This window comes from Xenopus laevis, chromosome 8S, assembly GCF_017654675.1.
Source record: "Xenopus laevis strain J_2021 chromosome 8S, Xenopus_laevis_v10.1, whole genome shotgun sequence".
Lineage (NCBI taxonomy): Eukaryota > Metazoa > Chordata > Amphibia > Anura > Pipidae > Xenopus > Xenopus laevis.
The window spans coordinates 101,148,091-101,173,139 of NC_054386.1; the positions used below are offsets into that span (position 1 = coordinate 101,148,091).

Sequence of the window (25,049 nt, forward strand, 5' to 3'; positions counted from 1 at the left end):
TGGCTGATAGGAATGTGATAGGGACCTTAGATTGTAAGATCACTGGGATAGGGGTTGATGGGACTGTGATAGGGACCTTAGATTGTAAACTCACTGGGGCAGGGAATGATGGGAATGTGATAGGGATATTAGATTGTAAACTCACTGGGACAGGGACTGATGGGAATGTGATAGGGACCTTAGATTGTAAGCTCCCTGGGGCAGGGGCTGATGGGAATGAGGTAGGGACCGGGATACAATGTAATAATTATTAATGTTATAAATCTGTGGTTAAAGGATAAGTAAACCTTTAAAATAAGTGAATATAAAACTGATGAGGGGTCTATTCTAAGCACTTTTACAATGTACACTCATTATTTATTTTGTTTTTATTCCAAGATATTAAGGGATACATGTGCTGTTAATATGAATGAATTGTGTTCCAACAGCGCCACCTGCTGGTCAGTTTCCCACCAGTCTGACCAGCAAGTAGTCAAGGAAGTTGTCAGGAGAAAGAAAGAGACTGATGTTCTTCTGCTTAGGAATAAAATTAGAAACCTTTCTCACATCTTTCCTAAGCAGAAGAACATCAGCCTCTTTCTTTCTCCTGACAGACCCAGGACGGGGCTCTTTGTTTTCTGGACATCGGCTGGACAGGTACAGATAGAGAGAGGGTCTCCAGACTCCTACTAAGAGGTAAGTACTAGGTACTTCAGATAGACAGGGATACTAGCATTGGTAGCCCAAACCCCAACGAGGAGACAGTGATCTAGAGGTCGTGGCTAAGCCAGAGACAGGACAGAAGTGATAGTTGAAGGACCAGTAGGACCAGCCTGAATCCGGGACGAGGACATTTCTCCCTACCTGGAGTAGCTGAGGGGTGTGAGGACCAGGAGGAGGTGTAAGGTCCTAGAAAGGGATGTCCATTGTACATGGGGATGTGAATACACTAGTGGAATGTTCTGGAAGCCTATCAGTGAATGTGTTTGATCCTGTATGTGAGAACCTGGATGTGAGTGAAGAATAAAGTGATTCTGGTTTCTGTTACTGGGAGCTGACTGTGCCTTTAAGGGAGTACTACCCCTGCAAGTGATTTACACAATGGACTGTAGAGGCAATGACTAATGGCTGAGATTGGAGCATTTGCAGCCGGTGATATGGACTGTGAAAGAGAAATTGGCAAACAGTGACTTTCCCTTTACACCAGGGACAGAGTTCAGTCACTATCTGGTGCCATTTCTAAAGGATTTAGATAAGATCTGGAACATGAGAACAGTTTTTCCCACAATGGTTAAAAGTAGCAATAACTGACTCTGTTTAACCTGGTCCCAGTCTATGTTTCTAATTAGGGGGGGACTAAAGACAAAAAAAAAAATACTCATACAGTGTCCTTTATTTATATTTTCTAAGAATTATACATTTACTATCAATATATTTGGCCTATATAAAGCTGGTGGGCCAACAGAGACAGCTGTGCATATTACTCTCTCCCTGCATGACTCCGAGCTCGTATAAATCTCTAATTTTCTATTTCATAACCTCTTGGATATCTGACCAGGACCCAGGGCTTTCAATGGTTGTGCAATACTTGTACCACAAGAAACAGTCTCTTCTATTATACATTCAGTACCCCAACAGATCATGGGAGCTCTGTGTCCATGAAGGAGAGACCTGTGAGGGTAGAGGAGCTCTGTGCCCATGAAGGAGAGACTTGTGAGGGTTGAGGAGCTCTGTGCCCATGAAGGAGAGACTTGTGAGGGTTGAGGAGCTCTGTGCCCATGAAGGAGAGACCTGTGAGGGTTGAGGAGCTCTGTGCCCATGAAGGAGAGACTTGTGAGGGTTGAGGAGCTCTGTGCCCATGAAGGAGAGACCTGTGAGGGTTGGGGAGCTCTGTGCCCATGAAGGAGAGACCTGTGAGGGTTGAGGAGCTCTGTACCCATGAAGGAGAGACCTGTGAGGGTTGAGGAGCTCTGTGCCCATGAAGGAGAGACCTGTGAGGGTTGGGGAGCTTTTCGCCCATGAAGGAGAGACCTGTGAGGGTTGGGGAGCTCTGTGCCCATGAAGGAGAGACCTGTGAGGGTTCAGGAGCTCTGTGTCCATGAAGGAGAGACCTGTGAGGGTTGGGAAAGTCTGTGCCCATGAAGGAGAGACCTGTGAGGGTTTGGGGAACTCTGTGTCCATGAAGGAGAGACCTGTGAGGGTAGAGGAGCTCTGTGTCCATAAAGGAGAGATCTGTGAGGGTTGGGGAGCTCTGTACTGGAACAAGGTAGAGCAAGCGTACACCCACGGCAACCTCCTGGAGATAACAGCCTGGTGCTCAGTAATAGAGGATACGGTAACCTCCAATTGAGCCGAGGAACAAAGATGTCGTAAAAAAAGGTGTGTGGTCAAAAATCTATTTGTCCCTCTTTCCGTTTCAAGAATATTGACAGGTATGTCTGCACCCACAAATATATGTTTTATTCATTATCTATAGTTGCATAGTGGGGTTTAGATCCTCAAGCTTTACATCCCAACCCACTTAAAAAGAAAATGACAACAAAAACAAAGCCAATTAAATGCTCCCCCCCCCCCCCCCCCAGGGCCTGATTCTCCGGGGATGAGAAATTCTTTCACAACTCAACATTACTGAAGCTGAACGTCAGAGTTCCCATCAGTCCATCGGTTTTGAACAGGAAGGGCCTGGTTAGTGCGCAACCTGTTTGGCCTTCAAAGCTCTGAATATGTACAGTATGTGACTTTCCCTTTCAATATCTTTATATGCACCAACCTTATGCTCAATAAGTGACTGCTCCAACGATTATTCACTAATATTGGGCCCCCTTCCCCCAGGTTTCTGGAGAGGATTATAAAGGGTGTGGGGTTAAACAGGGGGACAAATATTTGTCATTACATCACAGTGTCTGATCCTTTATTGCTTTACTTCCCCCTTTGTTCCCTCATCCCAGTATTGTCCAGTCTCTTGTTTTTATTACAAGCAATTAGACTGCTAGACATAGATACACATTGGACATAGATACACATTGTCTGCTCAGAGCCAATCAGAGAGCTGCTGATCATTATCCTGTAGGATATCTGGCTGGGGGTCACACAGAGGAAAGTTAATAATAACTCAAGATCAAGTTCCTATAACCTTGTCTGCCCTACACAGATGATTGGCTTTTATTATTGTTCTATAGGCCCGTGGCACACTGGGTGAGTCTCCTTGCCCACTAGGGAGGCTGAATGGCCATGAACAGACTAACATGACAAGGGTCCCCCAGTTCCATAACAAGGTGCTGCCACATGAAGGTACTTCAGTTACACACAATTAACAGCGCCCTGTGCTTAGTAGTTATCTGCATTACTTTCACCTCAGTATCTTCGTTACACAGGACAGGATAAATACAGGGCCAATTCCATGTATAATACCCAGAACCCACAGCAGATAAATACAGTGTCAATTCCATGTATAATACCCCAGAACACACAGCAGGATAAATACAGGGCCAATTCCATGTATAATACCCCAGAACACACAGCAGGATAAATACAGTGTCAATTCCATGTATAATACCCCAGAACCCACAGCAGATAAATACAGGGCCAATTCCATGTATAATACCCCAGAACACACAGCAGGATAAATACAGTGCCAATTCCATGTATAATACCCCAGAACACACAGCAGATAAATACAGGGCCAATTCCATGTATAATACCCCAGAACACACAGCAGATAAATACAGGGCCAATTCCATGTATAATACCCCAGAACACACAGCAGGATAAATACAGTGCCAATTCCATGTATAATACCCCAGAACACACAGCAGATAAATACAGGGCCAATTCCATGTATAATACCCCAGAACACACAGCAGATAAATACAGGGCCAATTCCATGTATAATACCCCAGAACACACAGCAGATAAATACAGGGCCAATTCCATGTATAATACCCCAGAACACACAGCAGATAAATACAGGGCCAATTCCATGTATAATACCCCAGAACACACAGCAGGATAAATACAGGGCCAATTCCATGTATAATACCCCAGAACACAAAGCAGATAAATACAGTGCCAATTCCATGTATAATACCCCAGAACACACAGCAGATTAATACAGGGCCAATTCCATGTATAATACCCCAGAACCCACAGCAGATAAATACAGGGCCAATTCCCATGTATAATACCCCAGAACACACAGCAGATAAATACAGGCCAATTCCATGTATAATACCCCAGAACACACAGCAGATAATACAGGGCCAATTCCATGTATAATACCCCAGAACACACAGCAGATAAATACAGGGCCAATTCCATGTAAATACCCCAGAACACACAGCAGATAAATACAGGCCAATTCCATGTATAATACCCCAGAACACACAGCAGATAAATACAGGGCCAATTCCATGTATAATACCCCAGAACACACAGCAGATAAATACAGGGCCAATTCCATGTATAATACCCCAGAACACACAGCAGATAATACAGGCCAATTCCATGTATAATACCCAGAACACACAGCAGATAAATACAGGGCCAATTCCATGTATAATACCCCAGAACCCACAGCAGATAAATACAGGGCCAATTCCATGTATAATACCCAGAACACACAGCAGATAATACAGTGTCAATTCCATGTATAATACCCCAGAACACACAGCAGATAAATACAGTGTCAATTCCATGTATAATACCCCAGAACACACAGCAGATAAATACAGTGCCAATTCCATGTATAATACCCAGAACACACAGCAGATAAATACAGTGCCAATTGCCATGTTATAATACCCCGAAACACCACAGCAGATAAATACAGGGCCCATTCCATGTATAATACCCCAGAACACACAGCAGATAAATACAGGGCCAATTCCATGTATAATACCCAGAACACACAGCAGATAAATACAGGGCCAATTCCATGTATAATACCCAGAACACACAGCAGATAAATACAGGGCCAATTCCATGTATAATACCCCAGAACACACAGCAGATAAATACAGGGCCAATTCCATGTATAATACCCCAGAACACACAGCAGATAAATACAGGACTAATTCCATGTATAATACCCAGAACACACAGCAGGATAAATACAGTGCCAATTCCATGTATAATACCCCAGAACCCACAGCAGATAAATACAGTGCCAATTCCATGTATAATACCCAGAACACACAGCAGATAAATACAGTGCCAATTCCATGTATAATACCCCAGAACACACAGCAGATAAATACAGTGCCAATTCCATGTATAATACCCAGAACACACAGCAGATAAATACAGGGCCAATTCCATGTATAATACCCCAGAACACACAGCAGATAAATACAGGGCCAATTCCATGTATAATACCCCAGAACACACAGCAGGATAAATACAGTGTCAATTCCATGTATAATACCCCAGAACACACAGCAGATAAATACAGGGCCAATTCCATGTATAATACCCCAGAACACACAGCAGATAAATACAGGGCCAATTCCATGTATAATACCCCAGAACACACAGCAGATAAATACAGTGCCAATTCCATGTATAATACCCCAGAACACACAGCAGATAAATACAGGGCCAATTCCATGTATAATACCCCAGAACACACAGCAGATAAATACAGGGCCAATTCCATGTATAATACCCCAGAACACACAGCAGATAAATACAGGGCCAATTCCATGTATAATACCCAGAACACACAGCAGATAAATACAGGGCCAATTCCATGTATAATACCCCAGAACACACAGCAGATAAATACAGTGCCAATTCCATGTATAATACCCCAGAACACACAGCAGATAAATACAGGGCCAATTCCATGTATAAATACCCCAGAACACACAGCAGGATAAATACAGGGCCAATTCCATGTATAATACCCAGAACACACAGCAGATAAATACATGGGCCAATTCCATGTGATAATACCCCCAGAACACACAGGCAGATAAATACAGGGCCAATTCCATGTATAATACCCCAGAACACACAGCAGATAAATACAGTGCCAATTCCATGTATAATACCCCAGAACACACAGCAGATAATACAGGGCCAATTCCATGTATAATACCCCAGAACACACGAGCAGATAATACAGGGCCAATTCCATGTATAATACCCCAGACACACAGCAGATAAATACAGGGCCAATTCCATGTATAATACCCCAGAACACACAGCAGGATAAATACAGTGTCAATTCCATGTATAATACCCCAGAACACACAGCAGATAAATACAGGGCCAATTCCATGTATAATACCCAGAACACACAGCAGGATAAATACAGGGCCAATTCCATGTATAATACCCCAGAACACACAGCAGATAAATACAGGGCCAATTCCATGTATAATACCCCAGAACACACAGCAGATAAATACAGTACCAATTCCATGTATAATACCCCAGAACACACAGCAGATAAATACAGGGCCAATTCCATGTATAATACCCCAGAACACACAGCAGATAAATACAGGGCCAATTCAATGTATAATACCCCAGAACACACAGCAGGATAAATACAGGGCCAATTCCATGTATAATACCCCAGAACACACAGCAGGATAAATACAGGGCCAATTCCATGTATAATACCCCAGAACACACAGCAGATAAATACAGGGCCAATTCCATGTATAATACCCCAGAACACACAGCAGATAAATACAGTGCCAATTCCATGTATAATACCCAGAACACACAGCAGATAAATAAAGGGCCAATTCCATGTATAATACCCCAGAACACACAGCAGATAAATACAGGACCAATTCCATGTATAATACCCCAGAACACACAGCAGATAAATACAGTGCCAATTCCATGTATAATACCCAGAACACACAGCAGGATAAATACAGTGCCAATTCCATGTATAATACCCAGAACTTGCCCCAGACTTGGGTGCTGAAATCCTGTTCTCTCTGTGATTTCCTAAAGGGGAAGCTGTTTCAGTAACATTTACAGTTAAATTCAAAATTGGAAATGAGTAATGAATGTATTTTGCAAAGTTGACAAAAAAAAACAGTTTTTGGGTGGAGTTCCCCCTTTAAAGCTGCCACCGACTTGTAAACGGGTTAATAAAAAGTACAAGTCAGATTTGGGACTGAGCAGGCCACACCCCCAGCCCCCCCCCCCTCCCATTGAGCTGCTTGTGTAGGAGACTCACTGGCTCATAAACCTGCAACTCTCACAGATTCCAGAATTGCAAGTCCTGGAGTGAGATTGGAGCCTGGACTCCCCGGGCCCCAGACACTGGCACCAGAGTGAGACTGTAAGTACCTGTCTCTTTTCTTATGGCCAGGGAGGGAGAGCTCATTGTAGATTGTGTGCTCTTGGGGTTCAGTCTGTAGATAAATGCCGCTGCATTGTGACGCTACAAAAACTCTCGCTATTTATGAGGAACAAATCAGTCAGACAGGTAGTGTCTGGGGCAGTAAGTACTGGTACTGGTTCTGATTTCTGGAGCAGCTCCAAATGTGACAAGAATCAGGGGGAGAGGTGATTCCTACTGGTTGTCCCTATATCTGGGTAAATGGCCTTTATGTTGGTGCTCACGTATCTGTGAATCAGCAACTTATCCCTTCCCTACTCATGTGTAATGTCTTCCATATGTCACTGGGTATTTATATATAATACATGTGTGTGTGGGTTGTGTTACCTTCCTCCATCACTTCCTTTATTATTTTTAGGAAATTACATACTTGTACTCTACACAGTATATAATTAGTCTCACCACCCCTGCTGGGAGTCTGTTCCCTGTATCTATCCCCCTTTCTGTAAATTATCACTTCCTTATGTTCCCTTTCCCTCTCCCTCCTATTCCTTTACTGTATTAGTCCTACCACCCCTGCTGGGAGTCTGTTCCCTGTATCTATCCCCCTTTCACTCTCCCTCCTATTCCTTTACTGTATTAGTCCTACCAACCCTGCTGGGAGTCTGTTCCCTGTATCTATCCCCCTTTCACTCTCCCTCCTATTCCTTTTACTGTATTAGTCCTACCACCCCTGCTGGGAGTCTGTTCCCTGTATCTATCCCCCTTTCACTCTCCCTCCTATTCCTTTACTGTATTAGTCCTACCACCCCTGCTGGGAGTCTGTTCCCTGTATCTACCCCCCTTTCACTCTCCCTCCTATTCCTTTACTGTATTAGTCCTACCAACCCTGCTGGGAGTCTGTTCCCTGTATCTACCCCCCTTTCACTCTCCCTCCTATTCCTTTACTGTATTAGTCCTACCACCCCTGCTGGGAGTCTGTTCCCTGTATCTATCCCCCTTTCACTCTCCCTCCTATTCCTTTACTGTATTAGTCCTACCACCCCTGCTGGGAGTCTGTTCCCTGTATCTATCCCCCTTTCACTCTCCCTCCTATTCCTTTACTGTATTAGTCCTACCACCCCTGCTGGGAGTCTGTTCCCTGTATCTATCCCCCTTTCTGTAAAGTATCACTTCCTTATATTCCCTTTCCCTCTCCCTCCTATTCCTTTACTGTATTAGTCCTACCAACCCTGCTGGGAGTCTGTTCCCTGTATCTACCCCCCTTTCACTCTCCCTCCTATTCCTTTACTGTATTAGTCCTACCAACCCCTGCTGGGAGTCTGTTCCCTGTATCTACCCCCCTTTCACTCTCCCTCCTATTCCTTTACTGTATTAGTCCTACCACCCCTGCTGGGAGTCTGTTCCCTGTATCTATCCCCCTTTCACTCTCCCTCCTATTCCTTTACTGTATTAGTCCTACCAACCCTGCTGGGAGTCTGTTCCCTGTATCTATCCCCCTTTCACTCTCCCTCCTATTCCTTTACTGTATTAGTCCTACCAACCCTGCTGGGAGTATGTTCCCTGTATCTACCCCCCTTTCCCTCTCCCTCCTATTCCTTTACTGTATTAGTCCTACCAACCCTGCTGGGAGTCTGTTCCCTGTATCTATCCCCCTTCCACTCTCCCTCCTATTCCTTTACTGTATTAGTCCCACCAACCCTGCTGGGAGTCTGTTACCTGTATCTATCCCCCTTTCACTCTCCCTCCTATTCCTTTACTGTATTAGTCCTACCAACCCTGCTGGGAGTATGTTCCCTGTATCTACCCCCCTTTCACTCTCCCTCCTATTCCTTTACTGTATTAGTCCTACCACCCCTGCTGGGAGTCTGTTCCCTGTATCTATCCCCCTTTCTGTAAAGTATCACTTCCTTATATTCCCTTTCCCTCTCCCTCCTATTCCTTTACTGTATTAGTCCTACCAACCCTGCTGGGAGTCTGTTCCCTGTATCTACCCCCCTTTCACTCTCCCTCCTATTCCTTTACTGTATTAGTCCTACCAACCCTGCTGGGAGTCTGTTCCCTGTATCTACCCCCCTTTCACTCTCCCTCCTATTCCTTTACTGTATTAGTCCTACCACCCCTGCTGGGAGTCTGTTCCCTGTATCTATCCCCCTTTCACTCTCCCTCCTATTCCTTTACTGTATTAGTCCCACCAACCCTGCTGGGAGTCTGTTACCTGTATCTATCCCCCTTTCACTCTCCCTCCTATTCCTTTACTGTATTAGTCCTACCACCCCTGCTGGGAGTATGTTCCCTGTATTTACCCCCCTTTCACTCTCCCTCCTATTCCTTTACTGTATTAGTCCTACCACCCCTGCTGGGAGTCTGTTCCCTGTATCTATCCCCCTTTCACTCTCCCTCCTATTCCTTTACTGTATTAGTCCTACCAACCCTGCTGGGAGTATGTTCCCTGTATCTACCCCCCTTTCACTCTCCCTCCTATTCCTTTACTGTATTAGTCCTACCACCCCTGCTGGGAGTCTGTTCCCTGTATCTATCCCCCTTTCACTCTCCCTCCTATTCCTTTACTGTATTAGTCCTACCAACCCTGCTGGGAGTCTGTTCCCTGTATCTATCCCCCTTTCACTCTCCCTCCTATTCCTTTACTGTATTAGTCCTACCACCCCTGCTGGGAGTCTGTTCCCTGTATCTATCCCCCTTTCTGTAAAGCAAAGGCATTTATGTGCTGAAATAATGGGGACACATATGAGGAATTCTGTGCTTTAGTCAGTTCCACCCTCGTAATGTTTGTGCATAATTAGTTCAGCGTGGGCCTCTTGCTCAGATTTTGGGGCATATTTGGGTTGTTCAAGCTGAATAATTAATGGAAAAAAGTGAAAAAGCAATGAATTCCACATTAAAAAAAAGGTTGTTGATACATGGAACTGCTTTCCAGGGGGGGAGGTCAAGGTGAAAGTGGAGGTGCAGCTCCATTATAAGACTAATTCGCTAGTTCTGAGTTTTTATTGGCTGCATAACCCACTGGGTGCAAATACGGCTTTACAGGACAGATATGGCTTGATCTTTAGCAGAATGGGGGGCTGAGGCTTCTGGGATATATTTAGTACATATCAGCCATCTAAGACCCCAGATTCCTGTACCTTCACTAGATCAGATGGGCTGCTGGGAGTTGTAGTCCCACACAGGTTAAACATCTCCAGTCTAAGGCCTTTCAATAGGAAACTGTATTGTATTAGTCACATGACCCACAACACCCTCTTGTTTCTCTCCTGTAGGTGCAGTGACCTGGATCAACATGAATTTGGGGTCCCTAACCCTACACAGCAGCCCCCCATCACTTAACGCTCTGACTGTGTTGGAGACGCTGCCCGGCTAGGTAAGTCTCTTATTTACCCACAATGCCCCGTTACCCACTCACCCAGAAGCACCGGCAGTTTTCGATTGGTCCATTGTTTACAACATGTCACTTTGGCTGATTTATATATTTGACTTTCCACCAGTCGCGCGGAACTTTTCTCTTCTTCCCAAATATTAACTGTTGACGGAACGAATTGTAGCGTTTCGGGCATCTGTCAGGGAAGGCTTTAATCATCTAAATCCAAACAGTTATCTGCAAGCACAATCTGTTTGTCCCTTTCTGCACTCCTGGTTCTGACTGTTGAAACAATGTAACACAGGCCTGTTAAAGGGATACTGTCATGGGAATAAAAATGTTTTTTTTTTTTTTCAAAACGCATCAGTTAATAGTGCTGCTCCAGCAGAATTCTGCACTGAAATCCATTTCTCAAAAGAGCAAACAGATTTTTTTATATTTAATTTTGAAATCTGACATGGGGCTAGACATATTGTCAGTTTCCCAGCTGCCCCATATCATGTGACTTGTGCTCTGATAAACTTCAGTCACTCTTTACTGCTGTACTGCAAGTTGGAGTGATATCTCCCCCTCCAGCAGCCTAACAACAGAACAATGGGAAGGTAACCAGATAGCAGCTCCCTAACACAAGATAACAGCTCCCTGGTAGATCTAAGAACAGCACTCAATAGTAAAATCCAGGTCCCACTGAGACACATTCAGTTACATTGAGTAGGAGAAACAACAGCCTGCCAGAAAGCAGTTCCATCCTAAAGTGCTGGCTCTTTGTGAAATCACATGACCAGGCAAAATGAGCTGAGATGCACCTACACACCAATATTACAACTAAATACACTTGCTGCTTCAGGAATGACATTTTATATTGTACAGTGAATTATTTGTATTGTAAACAGTGTCATTTAGAAATAAAAACTACATCATAAAAATCATGACAGTATCTCTTTAAGCAGCTGCCTTGTGCTAAATTGCAGTGAAAGTCAGACCCAGCCATGCAGAGAACAAACAGGTACAATTATTAACAGAAAACCCCAGGGAGAGGGTCGCTGGCAGGCTGTAAATTCAGCCCCAGGAGAAGGGATTGACTTGCTGTTGGAAACCAGAATGTTAGACAATAGGATGAAAGAAGCGCTCTAATGTTTCCTACTCTCTCTCAGCAGTCAGAAGACAGCAGTAAATCTCAATAAAAACACTTGTAACACTTAACAATGGGACCTTCACGCTCTCGACTGAGTCGCTAAGATACTAAGAGCAAGAACACAACATTGGACACATATCAGGAGTCATTTGTAAAGTGGACCAAACGGGTGCAACCCGCCATGTTTTCTGCACTTCAATGTCGAAACATTTGTTAAGCGAAGATATAGTGTAAAGAATGGGGGATGTATCATTGAGCTTTACACATGACCAGAGGGAGCGCGTTTGAACTAATCTGCGTAACGCCAAACGGCACGGTTAATTGTGGCACGCGGAGATCCTAGTGCCAAAAACAAATGCCCCGGGATATGCACAAACATTGGGGATAGTTACATATAAACTATAAGGCTATGTAGTGTACCTCTACTAATAGGGCATGGTCCAAAAGTCAATGTACAGTCGATGCCAAAAAAAATCATATTCCATGAAGTCAAAATCATTCACAGTAGTCTGATCCCAAATAGACCCCCAGTCCAAGGGCCATGTAATTAGATATAATCAAGAAACAACACAAGCCGGGGAGACTTACTGTTAGTTGAAAAAGGAGCCCAGATGATATAAAAAGTAGAAGATCTTTATTAGGACATATTCAAGCCTGACGTGTTTTGTGCCAAAGGTGGGCACTTACTCATGACTAAGTGCCCGCCTTTGGCACGAAACACGTCAGGCTTGACAACAGAATGACACTGCTTAGAATTAGACAACTTGTTATCTACAAAAATCCCCTCAGTTAAGGAAACTCCCAACACACTGCCATTTAGTGTATAACTTGCATTTATATTATTTTTGCCAAAGTGCATAACCTGCATTTATCAACATTGAACCTCATTTTCCAGTTTGCTGCCCAGTTTTCCAGTTTAGACAAATCACTGTGCAAAGTGTCAGCATCCTGCATGGAACCTATAGTTCTGCACAATTTAGTCTCATCTGCACAAATAGAAACAGTATTTTCAATGCTCACCTCCAGGTCATTAATAAACAAGTTGAAAAGCAAGGGACCTAGTACAGAGCCCTGCGGTACTCCACTAACAACACTGGTCCAATTAGAAAATGTTCCATTTACCACCACTCTTTGGGGCAAATTCACTAAGCGCCGAACACTAGCGTCAATTCGCTAGCGTTGGTCATTTTCGTTATTTCGCAAATTCACTAACGAACGCTGGCGTAAATTCGCTAGTGTTACTTCGCACCCTTACGCCTGGCGAATTTTCGCTACGGACGTAACTACGCAAATTCACTAACGCGCGCAGTGTACTGAACGCTACCTTTTACGCTAGACTTCCTTCGCCACCTCAGACCAGACGAAGCGCAATAGAGTAGATAGGGATTGCTTAAAAAAAAAAAGGTCAAATTTTTTCTAAGTCCCAAAAAATGCTGGCGTGTTTTCTATATTATGGGTGATAGGCTGAAAAAGATCGAAATTTTTTTTGGGGCTCCCGTCCTTCCCCCCTACAATTCCTGACTCATGGCAACTTAACTATACAGTGGGCACATGTGTAGGGCAAAATAAACATTTTTATTAGATGTTTTGAAGGTTTCTCAGGCTTGTGTAGTGATTCTACGTATTCCTCCATTGAAATTTGAATTTGGCGCCGTATGCAAATTAACCATCGCTAGCGTAACTTCGATTTGCTTAGCGAATTTACGCTAGCGCAACTTCGCAATCTTACGCTACCCCTGTGCGCAACTTCGGATTTTAGTGAATTTGCAGAGCGCTGGCGAAACTACGCCTGGCGAAGTGCGGCGAAGTTGCACCTGGCGCAACTACAAATCTTAGTGAATTTGCCCCTTTGTAGTCTATCTTTTAGCCAGTTCTCTATCCAGGTACAAATACTATGTTCCAGGCCAACATTCCTTCATTTAACCAGTAACCTTTTGTGTGACACAGTATCAAATGCTTTAGCAAAGTCTAAGTAAATCACATCCACTGCCATCCCAGAATCAAGGTCCCTGCTCACCTTCTCATAAAAAGAAATTATAACTATATGCTATCATCAATATTTTTGAAATCTCCAAATTGGGTGCAGCAATTGTACATTACAAATTGGGGCAACTATTCCTCATTTTGAGTGCCTTATTCATCAATTGAACAATATAACATTACACAAGCTAAAGGAGTAGGGTTTTCCAATTTGGATTCGGTACAATTTAAAGTGGGAATGGATTTATTCTAGGAGTTGGTAGTTCACATCCTAACCTCCAGTGTTTTTAATAGTTTCAAACAATCACGATGAACTTAAGTTATTTCAAAGGAAGGTTTGCCTGTTTTAAGTACCATAAAAGTACCATAAAAACAGTTGCACTTTTGCCGGTTCATGAAATTAATTAACTTATTTATATTGATTCATCATGAAATGGGTAAAATTATATGTAACTTATTAATGTATTCACGATGAATTTTTGTGGTTTGAGAATGAATGTAGGAGACGTAAAGTTAATAAAATTGATCTAATTAGAGATACTTTTTTGTATCAACACTTCTCACCAATGAACCATGAATCACTGGCCTTGTTTTAATTCCACTGGTGTCATCATGTTGTGCGGTTGGTTGAGTCACTGGCTTTATGTTCAACTGGAGGGCAGAATCATAATGAGAGATTGTACCCCCAGGGGGTAAGTGATGTTAAAGAATGTGTATCAAATCTCATAGACAATTAGTTTCATAGCCCTGTTATTGTCAACAAGTTCATGTGGGACGTTCCTTTGTTCTCCTTTAGGTTTAGAAGATGAGAAGAATATGGAGACTCTTCCACGCCATGAAAGACTGCTGATGTTTTGTATCTTGGTTCTCGGCCTTGTGGAGGGGACGCAGTGCCAAACCCCATGTGAAACCAATGGATTTTATGCCAACTGCAAAGGGAGGAGTCTTGCCGCAGTCCCGAAGGACCTTCCCACTGCACTTGAGGAACTAGATCTGTCCTACAATAGGCTTTTCCAAATAAAAATAGATGACTTTTCATCTTTCACTAATTTACGTGCCTTAAATTTGAGTTATAACAACATTTCCTTTATAGAAAATGGCTCTTTTGCCTCCAATACTCTTCTGATCAACCTCACCCTGTTCAACAACAGCTTAACAGAGATGCCTTCAGCCTTGTTTGAACCTCTACAGTTCCTGCAGGTTCTTGACATTTCCAATAATTTCTACAGTTGCCCTACTCTTGGGGCAGAATTCAGCAAGTTGGAGAATCTACAAAGTTTGTCTGTTGGAGGCCCATTAGTAAGTAAGGTCTTGAAAGGGGACTTTGCCCCCATAAAGAACATTAGCCTCCAGAAGTTTTCATTGAAGACCATGTCCAGCCTTGGGTTTTATGAAAAGGGGGCGTTTTCAGTTCTCAACACTCAAACGTTATGGTTGGATATTGCCCTTGATACAAACCCACAAGCTCTGCCTCTAATTTTAAAGGACCTGGCAGGCAAATCATTTAACAGCCTCCGTTTCCGAAACTTATTCGAGTTTACTTATTATATGGACGCCATGGATGTGTTCTCTGGCCTTGCGGACATTTTCATTGGGGAGTTGACCTTCTACCGTGGGAAATTTAATGAGAACCTGTTACGTCTGACCTTAAAAAATGTGGAGAAGTCCAATGTCCAAGACCTTTTACTGTTGTCTATTGACTATGCTCGCTCTCTGAGCACCAACAGGACAAGCGTAAGAATTAAAGATCTTGGTCTGCAAAATCTAGTCATCAAAGATGTGACTAATCCTGACATCTTGAGGTTTGACTGGACATTTACTTGGTTCAGTAGGGTGAGCCACCTCTACATCATCAACGTCAACTTTAATTTTGTGCCCTGCGATGCCTGGAGTCAGATGGTCAGTGTTGAGAGGTTGGATATATCCAGCAACCGCCTTTTGGCTTCGAACCTTTACAATCTCTTGTGCCAGTACAGTGAACTACCCAACCTCCATACGTTCATAGCTGCAAACAACAACATGCGCAGCCTGTATACAATCTCTTTATTGACATCAACTTGGCCAAAGCTGGACACTCTTGACCTGACGTCTAATTACCTAGGAGCTCGCGATGAGATTTGTACTTGGACTCCTAAGATAACAAAACTCATTTTAAAGGACAACACGCTTAAAGTGGAGGTATTCAAATGCTTGCCCGTGACAGTAGAACATCTAGACCTGTCCAACTCCCTGTTGGAACGACTAGACATGGATTATTTCAACAGAAATACAAACCTCAAAGAACTGATTCTCAGCCAAAACAAGCTTAAATTTATATCTAGAGACTGGAAGTGCCCAAACCTTCAGGTGCTGGCCTTAGAAGGCAACTCATTTGGTGTCATCGATACAGGATCTTTTAAAGATCTGCCAGAGCTCAGAAGGTTGACGGCAGGAGATAATCCCTATCATTGCACTTGTGACCTTTATGCATTTTTCACAGAAACTCTAAATGAGCGTAGAATCATACTTGCTGATTGGCCCCAAGCATATTATTGCTATCACCCACCACAGCTTCTGGACACCAAAGTGGAATTTTACACCCCTGGCCAAGTAGAGTGTGATGTGAGACTGGTGGTGGCTATTTCAGTATCTATTACAGCTGTGGTGGTTATTCTATGCATGCTAGTGTGCTGGAGGTTTGACATTCCATGGTATCTCCGGACAACATGCAGCATAGTGCAGTCCAAATACCGTTCTAGGAGTTTTCGTGATGGAGGAGAACACAACTATCACGCCTTCATCTCCTACAGCCACTCTGATGCTGACTGGGTGAGAGCGGAGCTGCTTTATCGGCTGGAGAACTGTAGCCCCCCGTACCGAATCTGCATTCACGAGAGAGACTTCCTCCCGGGCAAATGGATCATTGACAACATCATCGAGAACATCGAGAACAGCCGCAAGATCATCTTTGTTCTCTCCCACAACTTCGTCAACAGCGAGTGGTGCAATTATGAGCTGTACTTTGCCCACCAGAGGGCCATTGGCCATGCTTTTGAGGACGTCATCTTGGTGGTCAAGGAGAAGGTCACTATGGAAGACCTTCCGAAGAGGTTTCACAAGCTCAGGAAAATGCTGAGAACCAAGACCTACCTTGAGTGGCCTTCAGAGCAGAACAGACAGCATTTCTTTTGGATTCAGCTCAAGAGCATTTTGGGTAAGGTCAGCCCTCCTGTTACAAGCCAAGAGTCCCTGTCTGTGGTGAGTGAAACTGTTGCTTTCGGCTCAGGGACTCCATCTGTAGAACTCAGCAAGGTGACTCTACCGTGCAGCTGATCCTTAACTTGTTGAAGCGTATCTTGTCTTTATGGGGCTTCAGAGGTGACTCATGAGCATGAAACTATACATTAGTTTCCATTTTATATGGATTATAATGTTATGGTCCTATTCATCTTGTGGGATCATTCCGCAGCCTGACTGCACTTACAATAATGAAACCCTTCCTATGCTGATGGAGATATCTCAAGTAACTTCTGATCTCCTGCACCAGACCTGGAAACATGGAGCCTGATGTCTTCTCTCTGGTGTAAGAGTCTTCCCTCATGTTGTTGCTTTGAGTTGCTCCAAGTTACAAGGATTAAAGAGATTGGCCAAGCCCAGGTGGGTTCTTCTGCACCAATTACTTTAATGGACACAATATTCCTTATGGGTTAAAGCTAAGTTCACATTTTCTATTCACTGAGCACTTCGCAATATTGTCAGTCAATCATTCATGTAATGAGAATTTCATACTCACTTTTGTTTTAGGGTTTATTTGGCCAAATGGCAGCTCCAGTCCCTGAGAATATACAGTATTATTGGTTACAGCGCACTGGATGCTGAGGTTAATGGGAGTTATAGTTCTGGCCTCCCAGTCCTAAATCTGAAACCCAGTTAGGGTTGGGACATGTGAGGCTATCAAGGGATGCTGGGAATTGCAGTCCTGTCTATGCCTCCTAATATAAAGGATATGTGTATAGCTGGTTTATATACTCATGAGCCTGTTACATTTAACATTTCCACTTGTATTTATTTTTTTTATTAAAAAAGAAAAATTTATTAGGACCTTTTATTTGTGCTTTATGACTCAGCTCCTACATCCTGACGTTATTTCCTGCTGCAATCTGATTGCTCATGCTGCGACTCCCAGGCAGACAGCAGGAACAATGTGTGACATGGTACTGAGTATTTTCTTTATTTCGGCTATACGGTGCACATGCAGATCTGATGCCAAAGAGCCTAAAAGTCTTCGGGCCATAAGGTTAAAGTGATTAGGAACCCTCAGAGTCCATGTGCTGAGTTGACAAGGCAGGGTGGAGGAAGAAGCAAATACATCAGCAGTTTGTTTTTGTCCAGTAAATTACATGTTTTAATCACTATCAGCAAATAGGATGGTAGCTGCCATGTTGGTCATTTGCTCCTCCCCTTTTTATCTGATGGAGTTAGCAGCTACTGAACCTGCAACAGAATGTAGATCCGTGAGGCTGATAAAAGCTGATGAAACGGTCCCACAATGGGGGTTCAGCCCCCCATGATGCCCTGAGTCTACACCCTTGAGTCCTAGGCTTCCAACACACAACATTTTTCGGTGGAGCTTTATACTGTTTTCAATCTAAGCCCTGCCCCCCCCCACAACTGCTTTAGGCTCCCTCTCCCCAATGGTTATGGTGTCACGGTGGACCCTTGACTATTGATAAGCGAAAATGTCCAGTTTTGCAAAAAAATTCACAAACCTGCGAAAAAAAATTGGGAAACATCAAAAAAAAAATAGTAAAACACTTATCTGAAGTTATCAGATGTTAAATTTTTTTTATGCGCAACAATTTTTTAAGGCGTACGACAGTCAATGGCCGTTTTTCTTGTGGCGACTTTTTTGTCTCACCGACTTTCCCCCCCAAATGCTTTAAAGTCAACGGGCATTTTTGTTTTTCTTACGGTGACAATTTTGTTTTGGTGACAGCGATATTTTTCGTGGCAGATTTTTTTCCCCGTAGTTTCGCAAGATGGCGAAGTGTGGAATTTCGCCTCGAATCCATGGCTGGTGAAAACATTTGCTCACCTCTACCCTTGATTTCTCATGCACCGCTCGTTACCTGTGATTTTGGCCCAGGGGGTGGGGGTCTAGGTAAAAAATATATTGCTGAGGGGCCCAGACCCCCATAGTTCCAGCACTGCCCAATGGTTCCCCTTTAATTCGGCTTTCTGCTTTCCCCGTTCTGCCGCTTGTTTGCTTCCCCCTCTCTGTCAGTTACATTAACTTTCTGCCGCCTTTCTGCATGATCCTGTCTGTAGACCAGCTGTGATATTTGACAAGCACAAACAGAACCTTGTTTCCTTCCCCTTTAATCAGCTGTCAAGAATCCTCCCGTGCTGACGTCACAATGGAGGAAGGTCATGCTCTGGGCACTTACCCTGTTCTGTGTGTTTGCTTTGTGAAGTGCACTGTTGGCTGAAGAGCACACGCTCCTGTTATCAGCAGACCTTTAGCATGTTTTTCTCAATTGGATATTTTGTGCTTCTCGTCCGATATCTCTCTGAGTAAATAATACTCTGGGTGCAACGAAACCAACACATTCACAGGTGTAAATATTCTCACCGACTCTCTCTGTGACATCATCCAACACCTTTATCATGTTCTGGTGCGTTCAGATTATACTGCCTCCCTGTGGGGCAGTCTCTTTAACCCCTCGCTTACTGATCACCATGCTAGTGTTTCTCTACTTGCCATAAAGCAGGGCAAGTAGGCATTTTTTTGACTAGAGAAGAAGCGAGCACAGTCACATGAGTACCAGGAAATACACTCCCCCGTGCAAAGGAAGTAGAGACAGTCACACGAGTAGCAGGAAATACACTCCCCCATGCAAAGGAAGTAGAGACAGTCACATGAGTACCAGGAAATACACTCCCCCATGCAAAGGAAATAGAGACAGTCACACGAGTAGCAGGAAATACACTCCCCCGTGCAAAGGAAGTAGAGACAGTCACACGAGTACCAGGAAATACACTCCCCCGTGCACAGGAAGTAGAGACAGTCACATGAGTACCAGGAAATACACTCCCCCATGCAAAGGAAATAGAGACAGTCACACGAGTACCAGGAAATACACTCCCCCGTGCAAAGGAAGTAGACAGTCACATGAGTACCAGGAAATACACTCCCCCATGCAAAGGAAATAGAGACAGTCACACGAGTAGCAGGAAATACACTCCCCCATGCAAAGGAAGTAGAGACCGTCACATGAGTACCAGGAAATACACTCCCCCATGCAAAGGAAATAGAGACAGTCACACGAGTAGCAGGAAATACACTCCCCCGAGCAAAGGAAGTAGAGACAGTCACACGAGTACCAGGAAATACACTTCCCGTGCAAAGGAAGTAGACAGTCACATGAGTACCAGGAAATACACTCCCCCATGCAAAGGAAATAGAGACAGTCACACGAGTAGCAGGAAATACACTCCCCCATGCAAAGGAAGTAGAGACAGTCACATGAGTAGCAGGAAATACACTCCCCCAAGCAAAGAAAGTAGAGACAGTCACATGAGCACCAGGAAATACACTCCCCCATGCAAAGGAAGTAGACAATCACATGAGTACCAGGAAATACACTCCCCATACAAAGGAAGTAGAGACAGTCACATGAGTACCAGGAAATACACTCCCCCGTGCAAAGGAAGTAGAGACAGTCACATGAGTACCAGGAAATACACTCCCCCGTGCAAAGGAAGTAGAGACAGTCACACGAGTACCAGGAAATACACTCCCCCATGCAAAGGAAATAGAGACAGTCACACGAGTACCAGGAAATACATTCCCCCATGCAAAGGAAATAGAGACAGTCACACGAGTACCAGGAAATACACTCCCCCATGCAAAGGAAATAGAGACAATCACACGAGTACCAGGAAATACACTCCCGCATGCAAAGGAAGTAGAGACATTCACATGAGTACCAGGAAATACACTCCCCCATGCAAAGGAAGTAGACAGTCACATGAGTACCAAGAAATACACTCCCCCATGCAAAGGAAGTAGACAGTCACATGAGTACCAGGAAATACACTCCCCCATGCAAAGGAAATAGAGACAGTCACACGAGAAGCAGGAAATACACTCCCCCATGCAAAGGAAGTAGACAGTCACATGAGTAGCAGGAAATACACTCCCCCAAGCAAAGAAAGTAGAGACAGTCACATGAGCACCAGGAAATACACTCCCCCATGCAAAGGAAGTAGACAGTCACACGAGTACCAGGAAATACACTCCCCCGTGCAAAGGAAGTAGAGACAGTCACATGAGTAGGCAGGACTGCCATTTTTTTGACTAGAGAAGAAGCGAGCACAGTCACATGAGTACCAGGAAATACACTCCCCCGTGCAAAGGAAGTAGAGACAGTCACACGAGTACCAGGAAATACACTCCCCGTGCAAAGGAAGTAGACAGTCACATGAGTACCAGGAAATACACTCCCCCATGCAAAGGAAATAGAGACAGTCACACGAGTAGCAGGAAATACACTCCCCCATGCAAAGGAAGTAGAGACAGTCACATGAGTAGCAGGAAATACACTCCCCCAAGCAAAGAAAGTAGAGACAGTCACATGAGCACCAGGAAATACACTCCCCCATGCAAAGGAGGTAGAGACAGTCACATGAGCACCAGGAAATATACTCCCCCATGCAAAGGAAGTAGACAGTCACACGAGTACCAGGAAATACACTCCCCCGTGCAAAGGAAGTAGAGACAGTCACATGAGTACCAGGAAATATACTCCCCCATGCAAAGGAAGTAGACAGTCACACGAGTACCAGGAAATACACTCCCCCGTGCAAAGGAAGTAGAGACAGTCACATGAGTACCAGGAAATACACTCCCCCATTCAATGGAATTTGAGACAGTTACACGAGTACCAGGAAATACACTCCCCCGTGCAAAGAAAGTAGAGACAGTCACACGAGTACCAGGAAATACACTCCCCCATACAAGCACAACAAGTGACTACAAGGGTCATTTATAAGTGCAATGTTGTGTTGGACTAGTCTGGCTGGACATTGGGAGAAAAACCCAGCGAGCCGTGGACCCAGATCACCCCTGCAGACTGGGGCAACAATAAAGACTACAAGGATTGTAACATCTGTGACCTCACAATTGTGCTGAGAACCCTGTGGGTGGGGGCCCGGACCCCTTAGTCTGACATTGGGCAAACTGCAAAATTTGTTGAAGGAACCGAGTTGAGTTCAGGGCACAATAAGCAGCACAAAGTGCAACACAGAGGACACATTGCCCCCGGATTGTATTATAAAAATATTGGGACCATTACTGGTGCACCCCAGTGATCATCTCCAGCTGGTGCAGTTCCCTGTCAGGTCTGTGACTGGATGCCCAACCACCAACACTTATGGGGCCCGACCCCCTGCAAAATAATATTTTTAGGCCCCCCTACACATAATAAATAACGGATTACTCGCAATTCTTGGAAAATCGTGGGTTGTGTGGGTTATACGACTCATGCCCAAAATGACAGGTCACTGTGTTCTCCCCGGGCCCCTCACAGGGTCTGTCGTCTCTATGGTTACGCACTGACCAAGATGGGCATCAGTTGGCATCATACAAATGCTGAGTGGCACCTGCTGAACAGACGAGTGAAAAAGTTACATTTTTTTGTTTGAATAGGACAACACAACACCTAGAGACACCTGACACTAAACATCCACTAAGTGTTTATACAACATTCCTTACTGATTATACACTTGTTTCCTACAGACCAGAGACACTTTCCTGAAGGGCAGACGCCCAATGTTACAACACACAGAAGAGAAGACAAGAGATAACATTTCAGTTACGTTGGTTCTTTTACTGTATGTTTGGGAGTTACAGTGATTCAGCCTGAGATAAAGCCTAAAATATGTAACAGAACCACAAGCAGAGCTGTCTGAGAGGGGCAGTAGGGGTAAAATTGGGGTATGTACTGTACATAGTGAGCAATAGGGGGCTGCAGGTAACCAGCAAGATGGAATCAGTAAGCAAAGACAGAGACCAATAGAGAAAATAGAGTCAGCAGAGCAAGATGGAGACAACAGGGCAAGATGGAGACAGTAGGAAAAGATGGAGACAGTAGAACAAGATGGAGAAAGTAGAGCAAGATGGAGACAGTAGGACAAGATGGAGACAGTAGGACAAGATGGAGACAGTAAGACAAGATGGAGACATTGGAGCAAGATGGTGACAGTAGGACTAGATGGTGACAGTAGGACTAGATGGTGACAGTAGGACAAGATGGAGACAGTAGGACAAGATGGAGACAGTAGGACAAGATGGAGACAGTAAGACAAGATGGAGACATTGGAGCAAGATGGAGACAGTAGGACTAGATGGTGACAGTAAGAGAAGATGGAGACAGTAGGACAAGATGGAGACAGTAAGACAAGATAGTGACAGTAAGACAAGATGGAGACAGCAGGACAAGATGGAGAAAGAAGAGCAAGATGGAGACAGTAGAGGAAGATGGAGACAATAGGACAAGATGGAGACAGTAGGGCAAGATGGAGACAGTAGGACAAGATGGAGACAGTAGGACAAGATGGAGACAGTAGGACAAGATGGAGACAGTAGGGCAAGATGGAGACAGTAGGACAAGATGGAGACAGTAGGGCAAGATGGAGACAGTAGGGCAAGATGAAAACAGAAGGACAAGATGGAGACAGTAGGACAATATGGAGACAGAAGGACAAGATGGAGACAGTAGGACAAGATGGAGAAAAGTAGGCCAAGATGGAGAAAGTAGGACAAGATGGAGAAAGTAGGCCAAGATGGAGACAGTAGGATAAGATGGAGACATATTTAAATAATAACATTGTATCAGCTATGGTCCCTGTTCAGGAGATGAACTTAAAATTCACCTCTCCTAAGATCATGCTCAGGAATTGGGTATAATTAAGAAACTCTGGCCTTAGAATACCCCCTTAACACCCACTTTATGGTTCCTCCATCCCCTTCAAATAGCAATGCTGATAACAGATACTTGTAGATTGCTTGATGAATGCACCTTCCCTAACCCCCAGATGGATCACGTGATATTAATGGGGGAAAGGATTGTGAGCGACTCTGTTTGTTGATCCACATCCCGTTTGGAGCTGAGAAACCGCACATTCCCCCAGTGAACTTTGTGATACTCTGGAATTCTTTCTGCAAACAGACTCCTGACAGAGATGATTATTGAGCAACTCCCTGCCCCTGCAGGTGCAACATTTACTCTTTGTGTGCCTGGACTAAGCCAAGCCTTAAAGGGGCAGTTGTTATTATGGGTGACTTCAATTATCCAGACATTGACGAGGGTAATGGGATTGCAAGTCAGAAAAAGATAGTAGGTTTGTAAATATGATGAATGACAACTTTTTATTCCAGCTCGTTCAGGACCCTGCATATTTTTAATATATGTAACTAATAAAAAAAATGAAGCTGATTATTATCAATGGGGGGTTGATTGATGAAAACAGAGAGAAAGCAGAGATTCTCAACTGTTACTTTTAATCTGTCCACGCAAATGACGAACCAACTAATGTTACTTTTTTACTTATGTTTCTATTTAGGTCCCTCCTCTTTTTATATTCTTGTCTCTCTTTCAAACTACTGCCTGGTTGCTAGGTTAAATCGGTCCCTAGCAACCAGAAAGTGTAATCGCTGTAATTCCAAACTGGAGAGCTGCTGAACAAAAAGCTAAATAATTAAACTGCCACAAATAATACAAAAATGTAATCCAATTGCAATTTGTCCCAGAATAGCATTCTCTGCATCATACTAAAAGTTAATATAAAGACAACCCCTTGAAGGTTAATTTAATAACCAATTGATCATAGAGCTCAGCTTGTTTAATAGCCTGGGATGAATCCCACCCAGTCACAGAGCTTTAGTCTCTTTTAAATTTCCTCCTGAATGACCCATGCATCAGTAGATATATTACCAGAACTGGGACTAATAAGAAGGAAACCATCGATAACATTAAAATTATAGCCTCACAGAGCAATCATTTTTTGGCTGCTGAGGTCAGTGACCCCCATTTGAATGCTGGGAAAAGTCAGAGCATTCAAATGAAAGCAGATAATTAAGAATCAATGAAAAATAAAAAGATAAGACCAACTGAAAAGTTGCTAAGAACTGGCCATTCTATAACATAGTTCCAGGGGTACCCAGGGTACAAATATGCACTCACCCCAAATCTCCCCCTAACTGACCTTCAGACTGGGCCCCCTTAGCTCAT

The 25,049-nt window shown here is 43.9% G+C and overlaps 1 protein-coding gene across 2 annotated transcripts; it reads left to right on the forward strand.

Annotated features, from left to right (window-relative positions):
- Positions 1 to 7,166: 7,166 nt before the first annotated feature.
- Positions 7,167 to 17,856, forward strand: LOC108700396 (toll-like receptor 2). 2 transcript variants are annotated; one of them, XM_018233540.2, is made up of 3 exons: positions 7,167 to 7,285; positions 10,564 to 10,664; positions 14,573 to 17,856. In XM_018233540.2, the coding sequence occupies exon 3, from the start codon at positions 14,593 to 14,595 to the stop codon at positions 17,086 to 17,088; it is 2,496 nt and encodes an 831-aa protein (XP_018089029.1). In that variant the 5' UTR covers positions 7,167 to 7,285; positions 10,564 to 10,664; positions 14,573 to 14,592; the 3' UTR covers positions 17,089 to 17,856. The 2 variants fall into 2 exon arrangements, with proteins under 2 accessions (XP_018089029.1, XP_041430470.1); XM_041574536.1 differs by lacking the exons at positions 7,167 to 7,285; positions 10,564 to 10,664 and adding an exon at positions 13,766 to 14,468.
- Positions 17,857 to 25,049: the final 7,193 nt, after the last annotated feature.

Bases quoted from the DNA above. Each gene is read 5' to 3' on its own strand.
- LOC108700396 (XM_018233540.2), top strand. From the start codon at position 14,593: ATGGAGACTCTTCCACGCCATGAAAGACTGCTGATGTTTTGTATCTTG.